The 21,545-nt window shown below is 51.3% G+C and overlaps 2 protein-coding genes across 2 annotated transcripts; one reads left to right on the top strand and one right to left on the bottom strand.

Annotated features, from left to right (window-relative positions):
* Nucleotides 1-209: 209 nt before the first annotated feature.
* Nucleotides 210-3,290, bottom strand: LOC311216548 (olfactory receptor 14A16-like; the record flags this gene model as incomplete). The annotated part of the gene is made up of 2 exons (XM_084298074.1): nt 210-223; nt 2,324-3,290. 2 exons carry the CDS (start codon nt 3,288-3,290, stop codon nt 210-212), a joined length of 981 nt encoding a protein of 326 aa, XP_084154200.1.
* An 11,559-nt stretch (nt 3,291-14,849) lies between these two features.
* On the top strand, nt 14,850-15,809 carry LOC311216549 (olfactory receptor 14A16-like; the record flags this gene model as incomplete). Its single annotated transcript, XM_084298075.1, has 1 exon — nt 14,850-15,809. The coding sequence occupies one exon, from the start codon at nt 14,850-14,852 to the stop codon at nt 15,807-15,809; it is 960 nt and encodes a 319-aa protein (XP_084154201.1).
* Nucleotides 15,810-21,545: the final 5,736 nt, after the last annotated feature.

Raw genomic sequence — 21,545 nt, forward strand, 5'->3', positions numbered from 1 at the left:
GGGGCGGCAAGCCTCTGAGGATCTTCTGCAGAAGAGAGCAGGGGGCACAGCAGGGGACATTGACCTCTGTACACTTGTGCCATGGTTGTCCGCATCTGTGGGGCCGAGCCCTCTGTGCCTCAGGAGCTGCTGTGGCTTTCAGAGGGGCTGGGGCTGTGGTGGCAGTGCCCAGAGCCCTGCAGCAACTTACAGTGGGCACTGCAGTGGGGCTAGTGCCGCTGGACTGAGCAAAAGGCAGGGAGGTGAGCAGAGGGCAGGGAGGTCAAGAGCTGGCACTCAGGACCTGTGTCAGGGGAATGGCCAACTGCGCCGGTCTCTGTCCTGGCCCACAGCCCTGCAGACCTGGAGCAGGGCTGTTTGCAGAGGCCCCCATGGAATGTGGCTGGGTCAGGGCAGGTGCCGTGGGCTGGAGGAGGTTGCAAAGGCAGGAGGGCCATGGTGGGAAGGGACCATGAGGGTGCCATTGGGATTGTAATGGGGGAGTTCCTCCCAGCAGCCCTGAATGTGCACTGCCGTGTGCGGTGCCCTGGCAGCACAGCTGTGGGACTCTGTGTGGGGCAGTGGGGCTGGGAAGCTGCAGGGACAAGGCTCTGAGAGGGGCCACAAAGGAGCTGGCAGGGGGTGACAGCAAGGACAGGTTCCAAAACAGGAATTTATGGTGGAGACGGAGATATGGATTTAGCAAGGGCAGAGCTCACCTGGAAGTGGTGTTACCAAGAAAAGTCAAGAGCAAAGAGAAGAGCTTCTGCTGGAGCTAAGGCTCAGATTTCTCACCCAGCTCACCCAGGGATCGTCCTGAGCAAGGCAGCCACGAGCCCTGCCTGCCCTCCTGGCTGCCCCGCGCCGGCAGGTGGCTGTAGCAGAGGGGACCCCCAGCCAGCCCCTCGATGGGGCTCTGCCAGCCCCTCGCCCTCCCCTCTGCAGTGACGGCATTGCTGCCCAGGGGGCTCTCTGATGCGCAGGACAATTTCAGGGAGGACATCTGCCCATGTGCCAAAAGGACCTACTACCACCAAGATGCATTTGGTGTTTCAAACTGTCACTGGCAGAGGTCTTGCAAAGTCTTTCTGCAGTTGTGCCCAGGGACCTTCACTCCATTGGTCCTGGGCTGGGCCTTTCACTTCAGCTGAACCTCTGTCGGCCGTGGCACAAGCAAGATGCCTCTTACAGCTGTGCTCTGCATCCTCCTTCATCGGAGGGCACCACTCCGTGTCCTTCGCTCTGCTCACAGTGTTTGTCTTAGCTCACGGACGAACGAGATTTGATCTGCTTGAGTCTTCTGAGGCCCAATCCGAGGCCTATTGCCTGCTGCACCTATAGCGCAATAACTATTACTTTCCCTTACTACACTGATTGACCTGATGAGTCTGTTCATATTAATTGCTTTTAATTTCCCTAGTTGGAAGGGGACATATTCCCAGACTGGGACAAGCTGCTGAGCTCTGCCACAGCCCCTCACAGTCACCTGCTATTGAGTCTTTCAGCCTCAGGTTGTCACACGTGACTCAACACGAGTTTCTCAGGGTCTCAATGGCCATTTCAAGTGTAGTGAACTCCAGCAATCCACTGGCAAGTGTGCCAGGATGCATGGTGCATTTCCACAGGAATCCCTCGCAGAACCTATGGTTTTATCTAGGCCACAGTCTCAAGTTCCCAGACTGCAGTGGCTGCCTTCCAATGATTGTGACTTATGTTAGACTCATAGAACCATAGAACCATAGTGCCATGTAGAGTGGGAAAGACCTCCCACATCATTTGGGTCAGGCCAAAGACGACAAGCTAACAAACTCTGACCTGTATACAGCTCTTCCTGATAAATTCGGCAGTGGCCCTGTGTTCCTTTTGTTTCCTCTTTAACTGTAACTTTATCAGGAATAGTTCATCTTGGTACCATGGCACAAGCATACAGAGGTCAGTGTCCCCTGCTGTGTCCCGTTCTCCTCTGCAGCAGACCCTCAGAGGCCTTCAGCCCCTCCGTACCATTCCTGGGGGTCTTCAGGCATCTCCTGCCACCCCAGGGCCAGGGCAGCCTGCCCTGATATGCTGCAGAGAGGAAAAGGTTTACTATTCCTGTTTATTAATCCACTGAAAATAGGTCTCAGAGAAAGAAATTGCTACAGCCTCATTTATTTTGATTAAATACACAGAGAGCCTGGAGCTTTTTTTTCAGTGAAACCATAGGTCACACAGACAAGGGAATACTCAGGTAGAAGGAAGTGAAGGGCTTTTCTGTGTAGGCAACATTACAAGGACACAAAGGAAAAACAACCAAATAAATCAACAAACACCAAACAGAAAGGCAAGAGTGCCTGTCGTGACATACGCTGGGAGTCATTTGCAGAAAAAGGCAGACAGTCTGTGGCCACAGATAAAAACCCAATCAACAGTTTCCATATTGAATCCCTGAGATCCTGGTTCCTCATGCTGTAGATGAAGGGGTTCAATACTGGAGGCAGCACTGAATACAGAACTGCCACAACGAGGTTCAGGTTTGGGGAGGAGATGGAGGGGGGCTTCAGGTAGGCAAATATGACAGTGCTGAAAAAGAGTGAGACAACGGAGAGGTGAGGGAGGCACGTGGAAAAGGCTTTGTGCCGGCCCTGCTCAGAGGGGATCCTCAGCACTGCCCTGAAGATCTGCACATAGGAGAGCACAATGAAAACAAAGCATCCAAAACCCAAAAAGGAAGTGAACGTGAGAAGCCCAATTTCCCTGAGGTAGGAGTGTGAGCAGGAGAGTTTGAGGATCTGGGGGATTTCACAGAAGAACTGGTCCACAGCATTGCCTTGGCAGAGGGGCAGGGAAAATGTATTGGCAGTGTGCAGCAAAGCATAGAGAACCCCACTGCCCCAGGCAGCTGCTGCCATCTGGGCACAAGCTCTGCTGCCCAGGAGGCTCCCATAGTGCAGGGGCTTGCAGATGGCAATGTAGCGGTCATAGGACATGACAGTGAGAAGAAAATACTCTGCTGATAACAAGAAGATAAATGAAAAGACCTGGGCAACACATCCTTCATAGGAAATGGCCCTGGTATCCCAGAGGGAATTGGCCATGGCTTTGGGGACAGTGGTGGAGATGCAGCACAGGTCGAGGAGGGCGAGGTTGAGGAGGAAGAAGTACATGGGGGTGTGGAGGCGGTGGTCGCAGGCTATGGCGCTGAGGATGAGGCCGTTGCCCAGGAGGGCAGCCAGGTAGATGCCCAGGAAGAGCGCGAAGTGCAGGAGCTGCAGCTCCTGTGTGTCTGCGAATGGCAGGAGGAGGAACTCGGTGATGGAGCTGCTGTTGGACATCTGAGACATCCTAGACAAAGGGATGATCCAAGGAAGGAAAGACAGTGTTAATTAGGAGAGGGATCTCTGAGAAAAACTTAATCCATCTCTCACTGAAACCCCCTACAGTGACTTTCCCATTTCTGGGACTTTTCTCCTGCTCTGTTGCTTGAGCTTTGGATGGTGCTACAGTCAAGTGCCACTGGGAGTAGGGACACTGGTGTGCACTGTGGAGGAGTCACGACGGTCCTACAGGTCTAAACATAAAGAAATCAGGAGTGATCTCTGATTAAATGTACCTCTGATGTATGTGGACTTCCCAGCATTACCACTCTCAACACTCTTGACTGCCAAACGGCATTTGTGGTTTAATTTGTTCCAACTGCATCTGTGACACTCTTCTGAGTCTTTTGAGGGTAGAAAACCCTGGCATTTTTCCTACATTCCAGGTGAGATTTTGTGAATGTCCTTAGTGTAGTGAGGATAGCCAGTCTGTCCATCTACCCTGGTCTCAGCCAGACTCCTCTAGGGCTCAGTCGAGTTGCCCACATTGAACTGCTCAATGATTGTGGTCTCCAGAATGTCTGGGAAAATGATTCAGCTTTTTCTTTCCCTCCAGACTGCATTGCCTCAAGCCCCAGAGTTTAGAAGGGGGTTTGGGAAGCTGTCTCCTAAGGACAGATCTGCGTGGTGGGACCAAATAGGTCAGAGCTTGAGCTACAGCTGAAAGCCAGATCTGCAGGGAGCCATAAAGCAACAACAGCAACACTAGGTGTAGGAGCAGAAACAGCACAGGGCTTCTGCCACGGGAGGCAAGGCCAGGGAGAGATTGACAAGAACTCAGGAGACTCTGCTCTGTTGGAGGTTCTGCTGCTGAGGTTATGAGTCACGTCCTGAATCCTGTGAGCCAGGGGACAGACAGAGAGGTGCCAGACTACTCTGTTAACACTGTCCTACAATTCCCTGCCCATGGCTGTGCTGCCTGCAGCTGTCCCTGCCTGCAGCTGGGGCTCTGTCCCCACGCCTCCTGCCTGCAGCTCACAGCCCCCATCCCACCCGCTGTGTGCTCAGCTCTGCCCTGCAGACACCTCCTGGCAGCAGGGCTCTGCCCAGGGGCAGCTCACTGGGGGCACGTCCTAGAGCCCAGCTCACAGCGACCCTGCTGACACTGCAGCTGTGGTGGTGGAGCTTTCTAGGGGCTGAGGGGCAGGACAGAGACTTGCTGAGGGTCCTTGTAAACTTCCTTCTTATGGTGTATAAGTCTCAGTCTCTTCTTGGAAATAACAGCTTCTATTTCTATTCCCAGTGAGCTAAAAGAAGAGAAAACTGAATGCAGAGGCTCAGGAAAGATGAAAGTGAAGTTCCCTTTGAAATACCCTTGGTGTGCTGTGTGTCTGTAAGCAGCATGCCGAAGGGAGCAGCCTCCCGCCAGCAGCAGGACCCTGCCCTGCCGGGGGGGCTCCTTCCACCCACCGCTTCTCCCCACTGCACCCTGGTCAGCTCCTCGGGCAGGCTGAGTGCTGAGCCTGGTAGGCAGCAGAAGCCCTGCCCCGCCACACAGCCCCTGGGGCACAGCAGGGACCCTGCTCTGCACCACAGCTCTGGACACCCCTGCCTGCACCCCCAGCTTCTCCTTCTTCCAGCCAGAGACTTACTGGGTGCAGGGCTGGGAAGTCTTCTCCCCCAGTGAGCTCTGGGCATCCTGCCACTTCTGCCTGCCTTTAAGCACTGTGTCTCTGCAGGCAGTGCCCCCAGCCCTGCTGCGCTGTGCAGAGGAGCTGCTCCTGGGCAGAGCTGTCTCTCTGCAGCGCTGCCCACTTGCCAGGAGCTCCCCTTGGGCCCAGGAGCCTGGCCCAGCTCAGCAGCAGAGGCCCAGCCCAAGGTCTCCCTTGCTCTGCCCCCCACCAGGCTCCCTGCATATGGCCCTGGGACTGCAGGGGAACCTGCTGGGAAACAGCCTGAAGGGATCCCTGGGCTGCCCTCCCTCCCCTGGCACACACACTTCTCACCAGCAGTGTCGTTTCTCCTATTGGAAATAAGTGTGCAGAAGGAGAGAATCACCTCTCCATGTCCCATCATTAGGCAGGACACCAAGAGATGGAGGGGAGGGGGAGAACTGAGGTCCTCTATCCCTTCAGAAGGAAGCCATTCAGATGAGCGTTTTCATACGCAGGCTCTTGGGCACAAGATCTGGGACAAGTCTGAGTTTGGCCCTTGTGCCACAGCTGAGGTGCTGCAGCCCAGATGTGCCCCAATGCCCTCAGCCTGGGGCACAGGCAGGAGGAGCTGGATCCGCGCCTGCTGTCACAGGGCTGGGACATTGATGGAAGAGCTGCTGAGGTGTGGGGGGACAGGTCCCTCAGCTTGGGGTGCTGTGCTGGATGGGGGTAGATTCTTCAGAAGAGACAAGCAGGGATGATCAACAGCGAACACGTTTGCCTTTCCGTCGTGTACCACCTCTGCCTCCTGCATGGCAGTCCGGGGGATGGTGCTGAGGCCTTCTGAAATCTCAGAGCCCCGTGTGATATCTGGGAAGGAAGGCCCTGGCATGCACTGGAATTCCCTGCATATAACACATCCTACTTCTCCAAGTGAGCGACATGCAGTGAGGAGGAATTCAGGCACACTGAGGGACTGCTGCATCCCAGGTGCCTTCGCTCCACTTCCTATATTCCATGGCCTTTGTCAGCATTTGGAGATGTTCCTGGTGGATTTGTCAGGATCCTGTGGAAAAGAACTGGGCAGAAGGGAGGTGAGAATTTCTCAGGACAAGAAGAGAAATCTCTCATCAGTCTTGCAAGCTGTCCTGTCTCCTTGCTGCTGAACTAATAGGACTTTAAATGACGCGGGCTGATGTCACAGGGGGTGCACTGCATCACTAGGATATCATCAGTGGAGCAGCAGCAGTGCCGGCACTTCCCTGCAAGGCCTGGTCCCTGCTGGGCACTGCTTGGGTGCTCCCCAGCACTGTCCTTCTGTGGCCAGGAGTGGGGTCAGCAGGCAGCAAGCTTGCACTGGGCGACCCTCGCTGACGGGCGGAGGAGCAGGGGCACCTTGCAGAGGAGCTGTGGTTGAGGAGCTAGGGCGGGCATCCTTTGTCCTGAGCTGAGGGCCAGCAGCAAGTGAGAATGGAGGGCTGCAGGAGGGTGACCATCACCTCTGACATGACTTCCCTGTTCCCAGTGCTCCTGCAGCTCTCCTCCAAAGGTGAGGGTGTCAGGACCCCTTTTCCAAGATGTGTCACAGGGGCTGTCAGCTGTCCAAAGCTGCAAGTCCTGGGCTTTGGGGGGAGGCTGGAGAAGGCTGTTGGCTGCTGCAAGAGCCCTTCCTGAGTGTCCCTCTGAGCTCAGGGGACAATGTGGCAGCCAGGACTCCTGCGTCCTGATGCTAGGGATGCCCTTATCCCTAGGGCTTCTCCAGGCATGCCTCCTTGCTATGGGGGACCGTCTAGGGCCAGGTTTCCCTGGGAGCTTGGTGCCTCTTTGGGATCTGGCTCTGGGAGGAAAGACAGAGAATCATAGAATCATGGAATGGCCTGGGTTGAAAAGGATCTTAAAGATCACCTAGTTTCAACCCCCCTGCTCTGGGCAGGGTTGCCAACCACTAGAGCAGGATGCCCAGAGCCACATCCAGGTGGCCTTGAATGCCTCCAGGGATGGGTCATCCACAACCTCTCTGGACAACATGATCCACTGCCTCACCATCGTCTGAGTGAAAAAAGGTCTCCTAATTTCTAGTCTAAACCTCCCCTGTCTTACTTTAAAACCTGGGGGCTTCAGTCCTATACTCAGTATTCCAGGTGGGGTCTCACAAGAGCAGAATAGAATGGGACAGTCACCTCCCTCTCCCTCCTAGCCACTCCTTTTTAATGCAGCCCAGGACATAGTTGACCTTCTGGGCTGCAAGCACGCACTGCTGGCTCATGTGCAGCTTCCCGTGCAGCAGGACCTCCAGGTCCTTCTCCACAGGGCTGCTCTCAAGTTCTTCTTTACCCAGTCTATATAAATACCCGGGATTGCCCAAGCCAAGAGCAACGTCTTGCACTTGGTCTTGTTAAACCTCATTAGGTTCTCATGGGCCCAGTACTCCAGCCTGTCCAGGTCCCTCTGGATGGCATCTCTTCCCTCTACTGTATTGAGTGCACTGCTGAGTTTGGTGACATCTGCAAACTTGCTGAGGATGCACTCGGTTCCATCATCAATGTCATTGATAAAGATGTTGAAGAGCACCAGCTCCAAGACCAACCCCTGAGGGACACCACTTGTGACCAGCCTCCACCCAGACAAAAAAACATTGATCACAATACTTTGGCTGAGACCAGCCAACCAATTCTTGATCCACCTAACAGTCCATCCTTCAAATCCATACCTCTCCAATTTAGAGAGATGAACGTGGTGAGGGACCATATCTAAGGCTTTGCTCAAGTCCAGGTAGATTATATTCGTAGCCCTTCCTTTGTCCACCAATGCCATCACTCCATCATAGAAGGCCACCAGATTGGTTAGGCAAGATCTGCCTTTGGTGAAGCCATGCTGGCTGTTTTGAATCACCTCTTTATCTCATGCATGCCTTCAGATGTGTTCCAGGAGGGACTGCTCCGTGATCTTCCCAGGCACAGAGGTGAGGCTCACCAGCCTATAGTTCCCCGGCTCTTCTGTTCTCCCTTTCTTAAAAATGGGAGTCATGTTTTCCTTTTTCCAGTCCCTGGAGGCTTCACCCAACAGCCATGATTTTTCGAATATGATGGAGAATGGCTCAGCAACCACATCAGCCATCTCTCTCAGCACCCTGGGATGTATACCCTATGGCCCCATGGACTTGCACACATCCAGTTTCATTAGGCAGTCCCGGACTTGTTCCACACTCACAGTGGGACAGAATCCGCTCCTCTCACCCTCTCCTCAAGGTTCAGGGTCCTGACAGACACAGGAAACTTGACTATGAGTGAAGACTGAGGCAAAGCACTTATTGAGTACCTGAGCTTTTTCCATGTCTGAGGAAGCCAGTTCTCCCATCTCGTTTATCAGAGAGGGAACACTCTCCTTGGCCTGTCTCCTCCTGCCTATGTATCCGTAGAACCCCTTCTTGTTATTCTTCATGTCCCTTGCCAAGTTCAGCTCCATCTGTACCTTGGCTTTCCTGACACCATCTCTACACCCCCGGATGACACCCCTGTATTCCTCCCAGGCTATACAACCCTGCTTCCACTCCCTGTACATTTTCCTATTTTTCCCTCAGTTTAAGCAGCAGGTTCTTGCTCAGCCATGCCGGTCGCCCACCTCCTCTGCTTGAAGTGTCCTTCACTCTGCTCACAGTGTTTGTCTTAGCTTATGGATGAACTGCATTAGATGTCTTTGAGTCTTCTGAGCCCAAATCCAGGGTGTATCACCTGCTGCACCTACAGCACAATGCCTATTACTTCCCCTTACTATGCTGACCGACCTTATGGGTCTGTTCATATTAATTCCTTATAATTTCCCTAGTTGGAAGGGCACATATTCCCCAGACTGGAGTAGCTGCTGGGCTGTGCCACAGCCACTCAAATTTACCTACTCTTGAGTCTTTCCACCTGAGTTTATCACACATGACCCAACACAAATTTCTCGGGGGTCTCAATGGCCATTTCAAGCGTAGTTAACTCCAGGAATCCAGTATGTGGATGGGTGTGCTAGAATGCATGGTGCATTGCCACAGGAATCCCTTGCAGAACCTATGGTATTATCCAGGCCATAGTCTCGAGTTCCCAGACTGAAGTGGCTGCCTTCCAATGACTGTGACTTATATTAGACTCATAGAAACATAGAACCATAGAGCCATGTAGATTGGAAAAGACTTCTCAGATCATCAAGTCCAACTGTTAACCTAACACTGCCATGTCTGCCACTAAACCATGTCCCTAAGCACCACATTTACATGACTTGGAAATACCTCCAGGGATGACCACTCCACCATATCCCTGGGCAGCCTGTTCCAGTGCATCACAACCCTTTCAGGGATGACATTTTCCCCAATATTCAACCTAAACCTCCCCTGGTGCAACTTCAGGCCATTTCCTCTTGTCCTATTGCTGGCCCCAGTACTGTGCCCTGGGGGACTCCACTTGTGACCTGCTGCCAATTGGATTTAACTCTGGGAAACAGAGTTGAAAACTTTACTAAACCTTAGGCAGACAACATCCACTGCCTTTCTCTCATCCATTAAGTGCATCACCTTTTCATAGGAGAACAGGTTCATCAAGCAGGATCTGCCTTTCATTAATCCAGGCTGACTGATCACCTGGTTATCCTGTATGTGCTGCATGATGGCAGTCAGGATAATCTGCATCATATCCTTCCATGGCACCAAAGTCAGACTGACAGGCCTGTAGTTCCCTGGGTCCTCCTTCTGGCCTTTGCTGTAGATGGGCATCACATTTGCTAGGGGAGAGTTGACTGGGACCTCCCCTGACTGCCAGGACTGCTGATAAATGTTGCAAAGTTACTTGGTAAGTACTTCTGCCATCTCTTTCAATACGCTTGGGTGGATCCCATCTGGCCCCATTGTGTATGTGTAAGTGGAGTAGCAAGTCGCTAAACATCTCCTCTTGGATTAGGAGGGCTTTATTCTGCTCCTCACCCATGTCTACTAGCTCTGGGGGCTGGACACCCAGAGAACAACTGGACTTCCTACTAAAGACAGAGGCAAAGAAGGCATTAAGCACCTCTGCCTTTTCATCATCTCTTCTCAACTGTGTTTCCCCCCATATATTATTAAGGATGGAGATTCTCCTTAGTCCTCCTTTTGTTGCTAAGGTATTTATAAAATCATTTTTCATTCTCCTTTATGGCAGTAGCCAGACTGAGTTCCAGTTGGGCTTTGGCACATCTAATTTTCTCCCTGCACAACCTCACAACATCTTTGTAGTTAATCCTCCTGAGTGTCCTTCTCCTCCTTACAAAGATTATAAACTCTCTTTTTCTTACTGAGCTTCAGCCAAAGCTCTCTGTTCAGCCAGGCCGATCTTCTCCGCTGGCTCATCTTTCATCACACGGGGATGACCTTTTCCTGTGCCTTTAGGATTTCGTTCTTGAAGTGTGTCCAGCCTTCCTGGACTCCTTTGCCCTTCTGGACTGCCTCCCAAGGGACTCTCCCAATCAGTCTCCTTAACAAGCCAAATTCAACCCTCCAGAAATACAGGGAGGCAATACTGCTAACCCTGCTCCTTACCTCTCCACGACTCAAAAGCTCTATTAATTTGTGATTGCTATGCCCAAGATTTGCCTTCCAACCTTCATATCCCCCCCAAGTCCTTCTCTGTTCACAAGCAAAAAGTCCAGCAGGGCACCTTCCCTGGTTGCCTCACTCACCAGCTGCATCAGGAAGTTATTTTCCACCCACTCCAGAGACCTCCTAGACTGTTTCCTCTCTGCTGTGTTGTCTTTCCAGCAGACATCTGGGAAGTTGAAGTCCCCCACCAGACTGTATTTTCAGTAACCCAGTCAGTGTCAGCCAGTGTGTGAGTGGCTCTAGGACAAGGATGCACTCCAGATATTCCAGGCTTTCATTCAATAACCTGCCATGCTCTAGGACAGAAGTGACTGAGCACAAGCTAAAATATCAAAGCTCTTTTGTGTTTGTATAGAGCATTCCCATAGTCCAAATTCACCTCTAGAAGAGTCCAAAACACTCCAGGTACTCACAATTGACATAAGCTATAGCAGAATTATTGCAGCCTGTTGCAAGGAGTCCTGGAAGTGCTTTTCCCTGATGACCAGCTCTGGTGAAGGCCTTGGGTTGCTTGGCTTGGAATGAATGCCAGTGGATATTGGAAAGCAAGAGAACCAAGTCTTTGCACAAGTTTGAGCCCCAAGGCTGCATGCCACTCACAGAGGTTGCCCAGGTGAAATGTGGCAGCAATAGGTTCTGCTGAGAGGCAAAACCCCTCTCTCAATGGAAGGGACGAGCAAGAAAGCCTTCGTCCCATTTGGCTGATCTCACAGTAATAAGCAGGCACAAAGCTGCCAGGCTGTCACCATGACTATAGCAGTGTGCCACTCTGTCAAGCAACAAGCAGCGTTTCGGGAGAATTCAGCCCTATTACTTACTCTACAAGTAAATGGCCACTTTTCTGACCCTGTCAGGATTCTCATGCATTTGACATCACAAACAAAAGCTGGTGTCTCCTTCCTAGCAAGAAATAACACCAAGCACTAGTAAAGGCTGAGTAGAGGGGGAGGATCACCTCCCTTGGCCTGCTGGAAACACTTTTCTGAATGCACCCCAGGATCCCATGCACCCCAACGGCACACTGCTGACTCGTGCACAGCCTGATGTCCCCCAGGACTCCCAGGTCTTTCTCTGCAGAGCTGCTCTCCAGCAGGTCATTCCCAGCCTGTACTGGTGCTGGGGGTTTTTCCTCCCTAGGAAGGAGACAGGACCCTGCACTTGCCCTTGTTGAACTTCATGGGGTTTCTCTCAACGTATCTCTCCAGCCTGTCAGGGTCCCTCTGAATGGCAGCACAGCCCTCTGGGGTATCAGCCACTCCTCCCAGCTTTGTGTCATCAGCAAAGTTGCTGAAGGTGCACTCTGTTACATCATGCACTTCACTGATGAATAAGTTGAACAACAGAGAGGAACTTTGGCACGTCCCATAGCCCTGCACACAGGTAGGGCATTTCCTGCTGCAGGAATCAGTCAGCACAGTGTTTAGAGAGGGCCAGTCAGTGTTTGCTTTGTCTGCTTACAAGTGTGTTCCCCAGGAGAGACCCTGCTGCCTTCCAGGAGCCGTGAGCCCTGGAGCCCCAGGGCCATGTGCAGGGAGCCTGGTGGGGGGCAGAGCAAGGGAGACCTTGGGCTGGGCCTCTGCTGCTGAGCTGGGCCGGGCTCTTGGGCCCAAGGGGAGCTCCTGGCAAGCGGGCAGCGCTGCAGAGAGACAGCTCTGCCCAGGAGCAGCTCCTCTGCACAGTGCAGCAGGGCTGGGGGCACTGCCTGCAGCTGGCACTGGGAGGACATAGAAGGGAGAGTTGTTAAAGACTGTGTGGAGTGTTAGAAAGCTGAGAGTATATGGAAAAGCAATGCTTGCAACCCTTAACACGGTAAGTCTGAGTGCATTGCAATGCACTGGAGTATCCTGGATGTGCCCTAGACCTGGATTATTCTTGAGCAGATGAGGCTGTAGACAGAGCGTGTTTATTTCCTGGAGAGAAGGACATGCTCCAGCTCAGGGGTTCCCTGCCATAGGGTCATTGTCGAGGTCTGTAGGGTTCCCTTGTCTTGGGCCGGCTACAGGCTGTGAAGCCGGGGGTGCAGGCAGGGGTGTCCAGGGCTGTGGTTCAGAGCAGGGTCCCTGCTGTGCCCCAGGGGCTGTGTGCTGGGCCAGGGCCTCTGCCGCCTGCCAGGCTCAGCACTCAGCCTGCCCGGGGAGCTGCCCAGGGCGCTGCGGGGAGAAGCTGCGGGTGGAAGGAGCCCCCCTGGCAGGGCAGGGTCCTGCTGCTGGTGGGAGGCTGCTGCCTGGGGCAGCCTGCTCACAGATCCATTGTACATCAAGGGCATTTCCCAAACAATTTTTCTAAGCAAGCAAGGTCAAAATAGGGATTTTCTGCCCTCTTTTCAGTTGCCTACTCTACTGGAAGGGAGAGGAAGCAGGAAGAAATCCAAGAGAAATATGAGCACATTGCTGAGACTCCTGAACTGGAACTTTGATGATCGGTATGTTTGTGAGCTGCTCCAAATGTACCTTCAGCCTCTCCTCTTCATATTGAAAGAAACAGCATCGACTTTGCTGACCGCATCTGGGCTTTCTGATAGGTCCTTTTCCACCTGATAAGATGCACAAGCAGCTAAGCATTCTCTTGCATATTGACAGGTTTCTGAAGGGCAAAGTTTACTGTGCACAGATTTGGATGAGGCTGTGAGCAGAAACAGGAACAGAGACAGGGAAACAGCTCCCAGAAAGAAAACCTTTAGGTATCAGGGATATGATCAGGGAATGAGAGGACGATTAATAAGAAGTCTTGTCCGAGGGAGAATTCATCAGAATACTCCATATTTTTTTCCATTCAGTGCAGACCTCTGAGCATGCCCCCTTGCCTCCTCTCCCACCCAGAAAAGCCTCTGCCCTCACGGCCATGAGTCCAAGGCATGGATAATGTCTTCTGCAGCCAGAGCTCCAGCAGAGCAGAGGTGCATCTCTCCAGCCACTTGCCCATTTCCACCTGTGCTCCAACTGCAGAGGGGGTCAGCTGCCTGGGGGTTGTGGGCAATGCAATATGTGAGGCTGGGGAGAGAGTTGACTTTCCCTTCATGAAGGACCATCACCAGGTCATTTGGATATCTCCTTGGGTGTCCTTTCAATCTGTGAGCTGTCCTGCAGGCTGCAAATCTTTTCCATAGCATCTCTGTGTTTTGTGAAACCCGGGGAAGAAGCAGAGAGATGCTACATGCAACTGTTGGGTTGGTGAAATGAATGATTGGTGTCCTTGACTAGAGGTGCGGTGCTGAGACTTTTTTCAGGTACCTTGAGAAAGGCTGGGCATTGACAGATTGGTCGTGGATTCATCTGGTCTCAGCAGCATTTGGCTTCTTTTCAGGGTAACATAAATGTGATTGCCCTCCATCTACAAAAGCTCAGGTAGTTGGGGACAAGTCCAGCCAGCTCCCTCGCTCTGCTCTGAGCCACAGGGAATCCCTTTGCCTCTCAGGTCTCACAGCCATTCACTGTGAGTGCATCAGAAATGCTCAGGATTTCTGACTTCTGAGAACACTGTTTGGGCATGAAGAGTGGGAAGAGAATGTGTATTAAACATTGTCCCTAAAACTCCTTTCTGCCAACTGCATTATGTAGCACCGGAATGCAAATGTTAACATGCTGACATGAAGATGATCAGCATACCTCTCCTTCGAAGAACGGCTGAGAGAGCTGGGGCTGAGCAGGGTGACCTCACTGCAGCTTTTCCGTACTTAAAGGGGTCTTATAAAAAAGATGGAGAGCTACTTTTTGATCAATCAGATAATGACAGGTTCAGGGGAATGGCTTTAAACTAAAAGAGGGGAGATTCGGAGGGAATTTTTCACTCAGAGGGAGGCGAGGTACTGAAACATATTGCCCAGATAGGCTGTGAATGTCCTGTTCCTAGAGGTGTTCAGGACCAGGTTGGATGAGGTCCTGGGCATCGTGATCTAGTGGGTAGCATCCCTGCCCATGGCAAGGTGTCTGGAACTAGATTATCTGTAAGGTCTCTTCCAACCCGAGCCATTCTGTGATACTATTCCTTTTTGTGTAAGAAGGGATTTCATATGACAAAATCTGAAAATAAAACCTTGCCCTCCTGCCATGTTCCTGTGCACTCCCTGCACTGGTCAGGACTGATTCCCTTGCGAGACCAGAACCAGAGCCCCCTGTTCCTCATTTGAGACTGAACCTTAAAAATGAAGCTCATGTCATGGAGCTAAACCAAAGATTCCAGCAGAGAAGCAAAAAGCATTTGAGTATGGCAGGGGAGGTCTAAAAGGAATGGCATAGGCTTCACTCAGAGAAACCTGTCCTAACATGTCATTGTCTTTTACTACCTGTACAGATCTCCATACCCAACAGGCAGCACATGTCCAACAACAGCTCCATCACCGAGTTCCTCCTCCTGCCATTTGCAGTCACGCGGGAGCTGCAGCTCCTGCACTTCGCGCTCTTCCTGGGCATCTACCTGGCTGCCCTCCTGGGCAACGGCCTCATCCTCACTGCTGTAGCCTGCGACCACCGCCTCCACACCCCCATGTACTTCTTCCTCCTCAACCTCGCCCTCCTCGACCTGGGCTGCATCTCCACCACTGTCCCCAAAGCCATGTCCAATTCCCTCTGGGACACCAGGGCCATTTCCTATGCAGGATGTGTTGCACAGGAATTTCTGTTTGTCTTTTTGATGTCATCGGACTGTTCCCTTCTTACCATCATGGCCTATGACCGCTACGTTGCCATCTGCAAGCCCCTGCACTACGGGACCCTCCTGGACAGGAGAGCTTGTGCCCAGATGGCAGCAGCTGCCTGGGGCAGTGGCTTTCTCAATGCTGTACTGTACACTGCCAATACATTTTCACTGCCCCTCTGCGGAGAAAATGCTGTGGACCAGTTCTTTTGTGAAATCCCCAAGATCCTCAAGCTCTCCTGCTCACATTCGTACCATAGGGATCTTGGACTTCTCACATTTAGTAGTCTTCTGTTCTTGGGTTGTTTTGTTTTCATTGTTCTCTCCTATGTTCAGATCTTCAGGACTGTGCAGAGGATGCCCTCTGAGCAGGGACGGCACAAAGCCTTTTCCACATGTGTCCCTCATTTGGTCGTGATCTCTTTGTTAATCACCACTGGTGTGTTTGCCTACCTGAAGCCCCCTTCTATCTTTTCTCCAGCCCTGGACCTGGTGGTGGCAGTTCTTTACTCTGTGGTTCCCCCAGCACTGAATCCCCTCATCTACAGCATGAGGATGCAAGCACTAAAGGATGCTATTGTGAAAGTGCTTTTATGGACATTTTTCAGGAATCATAAATGTCCCATATCTCTCCAAAGGTGACCCCCTGTATCCATTCAAACCTTGTGTTGCCTTCTTTTGCATTATTATGTTTTGTCTTGTTTTCATATTTCATTATTTTTAACTGCTGATGCTTCTGCTTTTCATCCCTCCCCACCCTCCCCCCAAATCCTTTCACTCCTACCACTGATACTGAGGAATGAACATGCATTGTGTCAGATGAAGCCCATCCAAGCCTGTTTAAAAGTGTGTATCAATGTGGACTTTCTTGTAGCAAAGTAATAGCTGTATATAAATTAAATGGGACTTTTTCACTTCCTGATGGCTGAGCTTGTTGTTTAAAGCTCAGTATTGGTGGCATCAACCAAAGGGAAAGTACAAAATCCTGGGTGGGAGCTGGTCTTGAAGATGTCTGGCTCCTTCCTCCTGTTGGGGTCTGTGGCTTTGAGTGGGGCAGTGGTGCTGGGCCAGCCCAGAGACAGGCCTGTGGACAGGAGCCACAGCACTGCGGCAAGTTCCCAGAAGGCCACCACCCCAAAACTACTGCCAGGCCCCAGCCAGGCCGGCCTCTCCCCTCAGTCACAGCAATGATCCCAGGGACCAAGAGACACCTGGGGCAGGATGTGAGGGTGCACCAGCCCCAGCGCTCCTGGCATCCCTGGGCAGCACCAGCCCCAGCGCTCCTGGGCACCATGGGCACCAGGACTCAGACCGATTTAAGGTACCACAGAAAAGTTCTCAGAAATACTGACAGATATCACATAACTACAGAATGTTTGAGGTTGGAAGGGAGCTCTGGAGGTTTCCTAGGCCAACCCCAAGCAGGATCAGCCTGAGCAGGTTGTCCAACTCCATGTCCAAATGGGATCTGACTGCCTCTAGGGATGAAGCTTCCACAGCTTCTCTGAGCAACCCATGCCACTCATCACCCAAAGTCACAGTACAGAAGTGCTTTCCTGTGTTCAGATGGTTTTACCAATGTTTCATTTGGTGCCCACTGTCTCACTGGGTGCCAGAGAAAAGACTTGGGCTGCCTTGTCTTTATCTAATATGGATAAGACCCCTCTCACGGATCTCATGGACTTGCCACTCCAGAAGGCAAGGTTGGAAAGAGTGAGGCAAAGAGGGCAGTGAGCAGTGCCTCAGCTCTCCCTATGGCCTTTGCCACCAGGGCCCTCCCTTCATTTAGCAGTGGGTGTGCCTTTTCCCTAGCCTTCCTTTCACTGCTGATGTACTGATTCACTTCTTGTAGAAGTCTTTCTTGTTTTTCTTCATGTCCGTTGCCAGATTCAACTCCAGGAGGGCTTTGGCTGGCCTAAGAATAACAGTGCTCATAAATTTAACATTGATGACCTAGAGAAACCCGTTACGTGGCTTGTTCCCTGCTGTGTTGGTATTCTAGCAGAAATCTGGTTGTTTCAACTTCCTCTGTGAGGAATGGCACTTGCAAACATGAGGCATTTTTCACTTTTCTGAGAAAGGCCATAGCTGCTGCTTCTTCCTTACAGGAGGTCTCTAGGTGATAGCAACTACAAGGTCACCCATGTTGGTGTGCCTGCTCATTCAAAGCCATGAACTCTCATCAGCAACACCAGGGCAGAGTTCCTTGCATTGCCTCTGCTCTCCTTTAGAAATGTCTGCTCCCCTTCCGTGCCTTACAAGCCTGTCCACTCCTGGCTGCGCTCCTGTTATGGGCTGTCACACCATCTCTGCTATCCAAAATGAGACCTCTGTAACCCCACACAGAACTCTGGTTACTCCTTCTCTTCTACACACTGTACACATCAGTGCCCTGGCACTTCAGGGAGATGCCCAGCAATTCTGATTTGCCAGAAAGGATATCACAGGATCACAAAATTACAAAATGTTTGAAGTCTGGAAGGATGCAATATTGACCCCACATTGCTCTGCTCGTGACTGACTGTAGTGGGTTTACGTGGCAAGATTTTGGCAGCAGGGGGCCATAGGGGTGGTTTCTGTGAGAAGGATCTAGAAGCTGCCCCATGTTTGGTAAGGGCCCCATAGTTTTCCAGAGCTGAGCCAATAAGCGATATTGTTTTGCGCTTCTGTGAGAGCATATTTAAGACAGGGAAAAAAAACGCTGTGGAGACAAAAAACAGCAGCTGGGAGAGTGAAAGGAATGAGGAATGGCCTTGCAGGCGCCAAGGTCAGTGCAGACGGAGGGGGAGAGGTGCTTCAGGCACCGGAGCAGAAGTCCCCTGCAGCCCGTTGAGGAGACCACAGTGGAGCAGGTGGCCCTGCACCGACGGAGGCTGCTGTCTGTGGAAGATCCCTGCTGGAGCAGATTCCGGGCCGGACCTGTAGCCCGTGGAGAGGAACCCACGCAGGAGCAGGTGACCTGGCAAGAGCTGCTGACCATAGGGGAGCCAGGTTGGAGCAGTTTTCTCCTGAGGGATGGACCCCGTGGTACGGACCCATATCTGGAGCAGCTCTGGAAGAGCTGCTGCCTGTGGGAAGCCCACGCCGGATCAGTTCATCAAGGACTGCATCCCGTGGGTGGGACCCCACAGCACAGGGGATGAGAGTGACCGAGAAGGAGCGGCAGAGAAGAAGTGCTGTAGACTGACCATAACCCCCATTCCCCCGTTCCCCTGCTCCGCTCAGGGGGAGGAGGTGGAAGAGGGTGAATGGGAGGGGAAGGTGCTTTTGGTTTCTTTCCTTTGTTTCTCACTTCTCTGGCTTGTTAGTAATGAGCAATAAATCTTACTATCTTCTTATGCTGAGTCTGTTTTGCCCGTTACAATAATTACTGCGTGATTTTCTTGTCCTTATCTCAACCCTGGAGCCCTTTTCACATATTTTCTCCCCGTTCCTCTTTGAGGAGGGGGAGTGAGAGAGCGGCTGTGGTGGAGCTTGGCTGCCCACTCGAGAGGAACCACGACACTGACCTCCACCTAGACTGTGTGTCACAGGGCTGTGAGCCCAGCTGTCCAGGCACTTTTCAGTTCACCTCACTGCCTCCTCATTCTACTCAGATGTCATCAGCTTCTCTATCAGGATCTTATGAGAGACATCTCAAGAGCCTTTCTGAAGACAAGGCAGACAATATCCCCTTCTCTCCCCTCACTTACCAAGGCAGTCTTTTCATTGGAGAAGGCTATCAAGTTGGTAAGTCATAAGAAACCCGTGGTGAATCCATGTTGACCACTCCTGATCACTTTCTTGTCCTCCATGTACTTGGAAATGTTTTCCAGGATTAGCTGCTCCATCACCTTCCCAGGAACTGAGGAGAGGCTGTCTGGCCTCTAGTTACCCATGTCCTCCTTCTTGCCTTCCTTGAAGACATGGGTCATATTTGCCTTCCTCAGCTCTGCTCTGGGCTTAAAAAGGAGGTTCAGGGGAGACCTTATCATACTCTACAATCACTGTAAATGGGGCTATAATGAAGTTGGGGTGGGTCTGTTTTCCCAAGTACCAAGTGATAAGACAAAAGTGATAAGACTTAAGTTCTGCCAGAGGAGGTTTAGGTTGGATATTAGGAACAATTTCTTCTCTGAAAGAGTTGTGAAGTATTGGAACAGGCTGCCAAGGGAAGTAGTTGAGTCGTCATCCTTGGAGGTCTTTAAAAAACATGAAGATGTAGGGCTACATGACATGTTTTAATGGTGGACTGGGCAGTGCTAGGTTAAAGGTTGGACTGGATAATCCTAGAGGTCATTTCCAACCTAAATGATTCTATGAGTCACAGATAAGTCTGTGCTCTGGGCTTTTGGGTATTGGTTGGAGTCTGCCACTTGTGCCATAAAGATTTGGCTGGCTCATAAACAGGAAGGATGTGTGAGGGAAGTCCTAGCACAGGACTGGCCATTGCTTGACAGCAAAGAGATAAAAGCAGGATGTATCCAACTTCTCTAACCTTGCTCTCTGCTCTGCTTAGCCCTGAGATGTAAAGGTGAAATGTGCCAATATGTGCATGTCCTGGGAACATAATCTCCCTTCCAAGTGCTGGGAAGAAATATATTTTTGGAAAGAGTTGCATTTTTTTTTCTTTACATAAAGGGGGATGTCATCATCTTGTTGGTCCATGTACATGACCTATTTAAAAAAAAAACAACGTGAGAACTTGTGGACAAGCATAAAAAACTCTGAAACTGAGGTCTTCTTACAAATTTATTACATTAAATTAAGGAATTTTCCACATACATTCAATTTGGCCTACAATGTCCTTCAGGGCTTGATTCAGTTGCCCACAGAGATGTTGCTGCTGCCTCAAGGATGTCCTGGAACAGCTGAAGCACTCATTTGGGACTATGAGATATGACACAGGACCTTCTGTCTTTAAAAAAACATGTTCAAAGTCCCTTAGAAGACATTCAGAATTAATATCAGTTGGAGGTTGCTGGTATTTTATCTGTAGGTAGACAACTAAAAAAAAACACACAGCAGAAAGAGGAGATTCTTAGATTCTTTCCTAGAAGGGTTATTATTATTATTATTATTATTATTATTATTATTGAAGTCAGTTCCTTTAAGGAGATTCCTGGCATCTCCCTAATGAACCCCATAGGAATTGAAGACTTCAGGAGAATTATGCCCAAAGCCTTGGCTTGTGAGGGAGTTTTGCATGTTGATTTGCCCTCTGCTGCCAAGTTCCTGAACTGCAGATCCTGAAGCAGGTCTGAAGAAGTAAAGGACAGAAGCAAGACCCCAAATGTTTGAGGGTGTTGGCCAACCCTGATGAGGGTTATCCCAGAAGAGGCCACGAGAGAAATAACCAGACAAGGTGCCCATCCCTGGAGATGGTGGAGGAGGAAATCAGAGGCACTGGTTACAGGTGGAAAATCAAATGGAGAAGTTGCTCTGAAAGCCCTTGATGTGTTTCACCAAGGGGGATGGCCAAGGCCTGAGCACATCCCCTGGGAAGGGGGATCCTGCACTTCCTGGGCTGCTCGGGGCTCTGGCAAGGGCAGTGTGATGTGGAAGTGTGCAATTCCAAGTGTAGGACACTGGTAGGACACTTGCCAGGCTCTGTGGGGTTGAGGAGGTAACATGGCCTCGGGGCTGTAAGGGGCCAGTGTCCTCTGATGGGCCTCAGTGGAAGAGGCTGCAGCTGTAGTCCTAAGGACATCAGTTCCACTGGGGGCTCCAGCCCCACAGTGGCCCTCTGCCATCCCCCTCCACAGCCTGTCCCAGATTTTCCTCTAACTGTGCTTGCATCCCTGCATGCTATTATCACACACTCACTTTCCCAGCTCACTCTGACCCCATGATTGCCAAAGCTGTCCTAATTTCTCTCCATCCTTTCTGGCTTTATCTTGAAATAGAACCCTTTATTTTTCTGAGGATTTACCAATACCTGTGGTTTCCTCATCAGGCTTCTTCCAATGCCTGATCCTAATGGTCCTCTATCAGCCAATACATGTATGTCCCAGACCCACATTTGCTTGAATTGTTTTTGTATTGAATCTCTACATTGCAGGCCAGAACTCCACATCATGCTTCTGGAATGGAAAAGGCCACACTAAATCAGGTATGCCTGTGAAGTGAATGTGGCCCATGGATAAGTGTACACCTCTGAAGGCACACCTGCAAGCATCCGTGGCTGCTGGTAATTCCATGACACAGTAGGTAAAGCTCTGAAGGGACTGTGGCTCATGAATAAGGCTGTGTTGGAGCAGATACACCTCTAAAGGACTGTGGCCGGTGGACAAGCCCAGGCTGGAGCAGGGGTGAGGGGAGGAGCTCATTGCAATGAGTCAGATTCTGCAGCCTGGTTTGTGCTGTGGTTTAACCCAGCAGGCAGATAAGCACCACGCA

This window comes from Netta rufina (assembly GCF_964035555.1).
Source record: "Netta rufina genome assembly, chromosome: 18".
In the NCBI taxonomy this organism is placed as follows: Eukaryota; Metazoa; Chordata; class Aves; order Anseriformes; family Anatidae; genus Netta; species Netta rufina.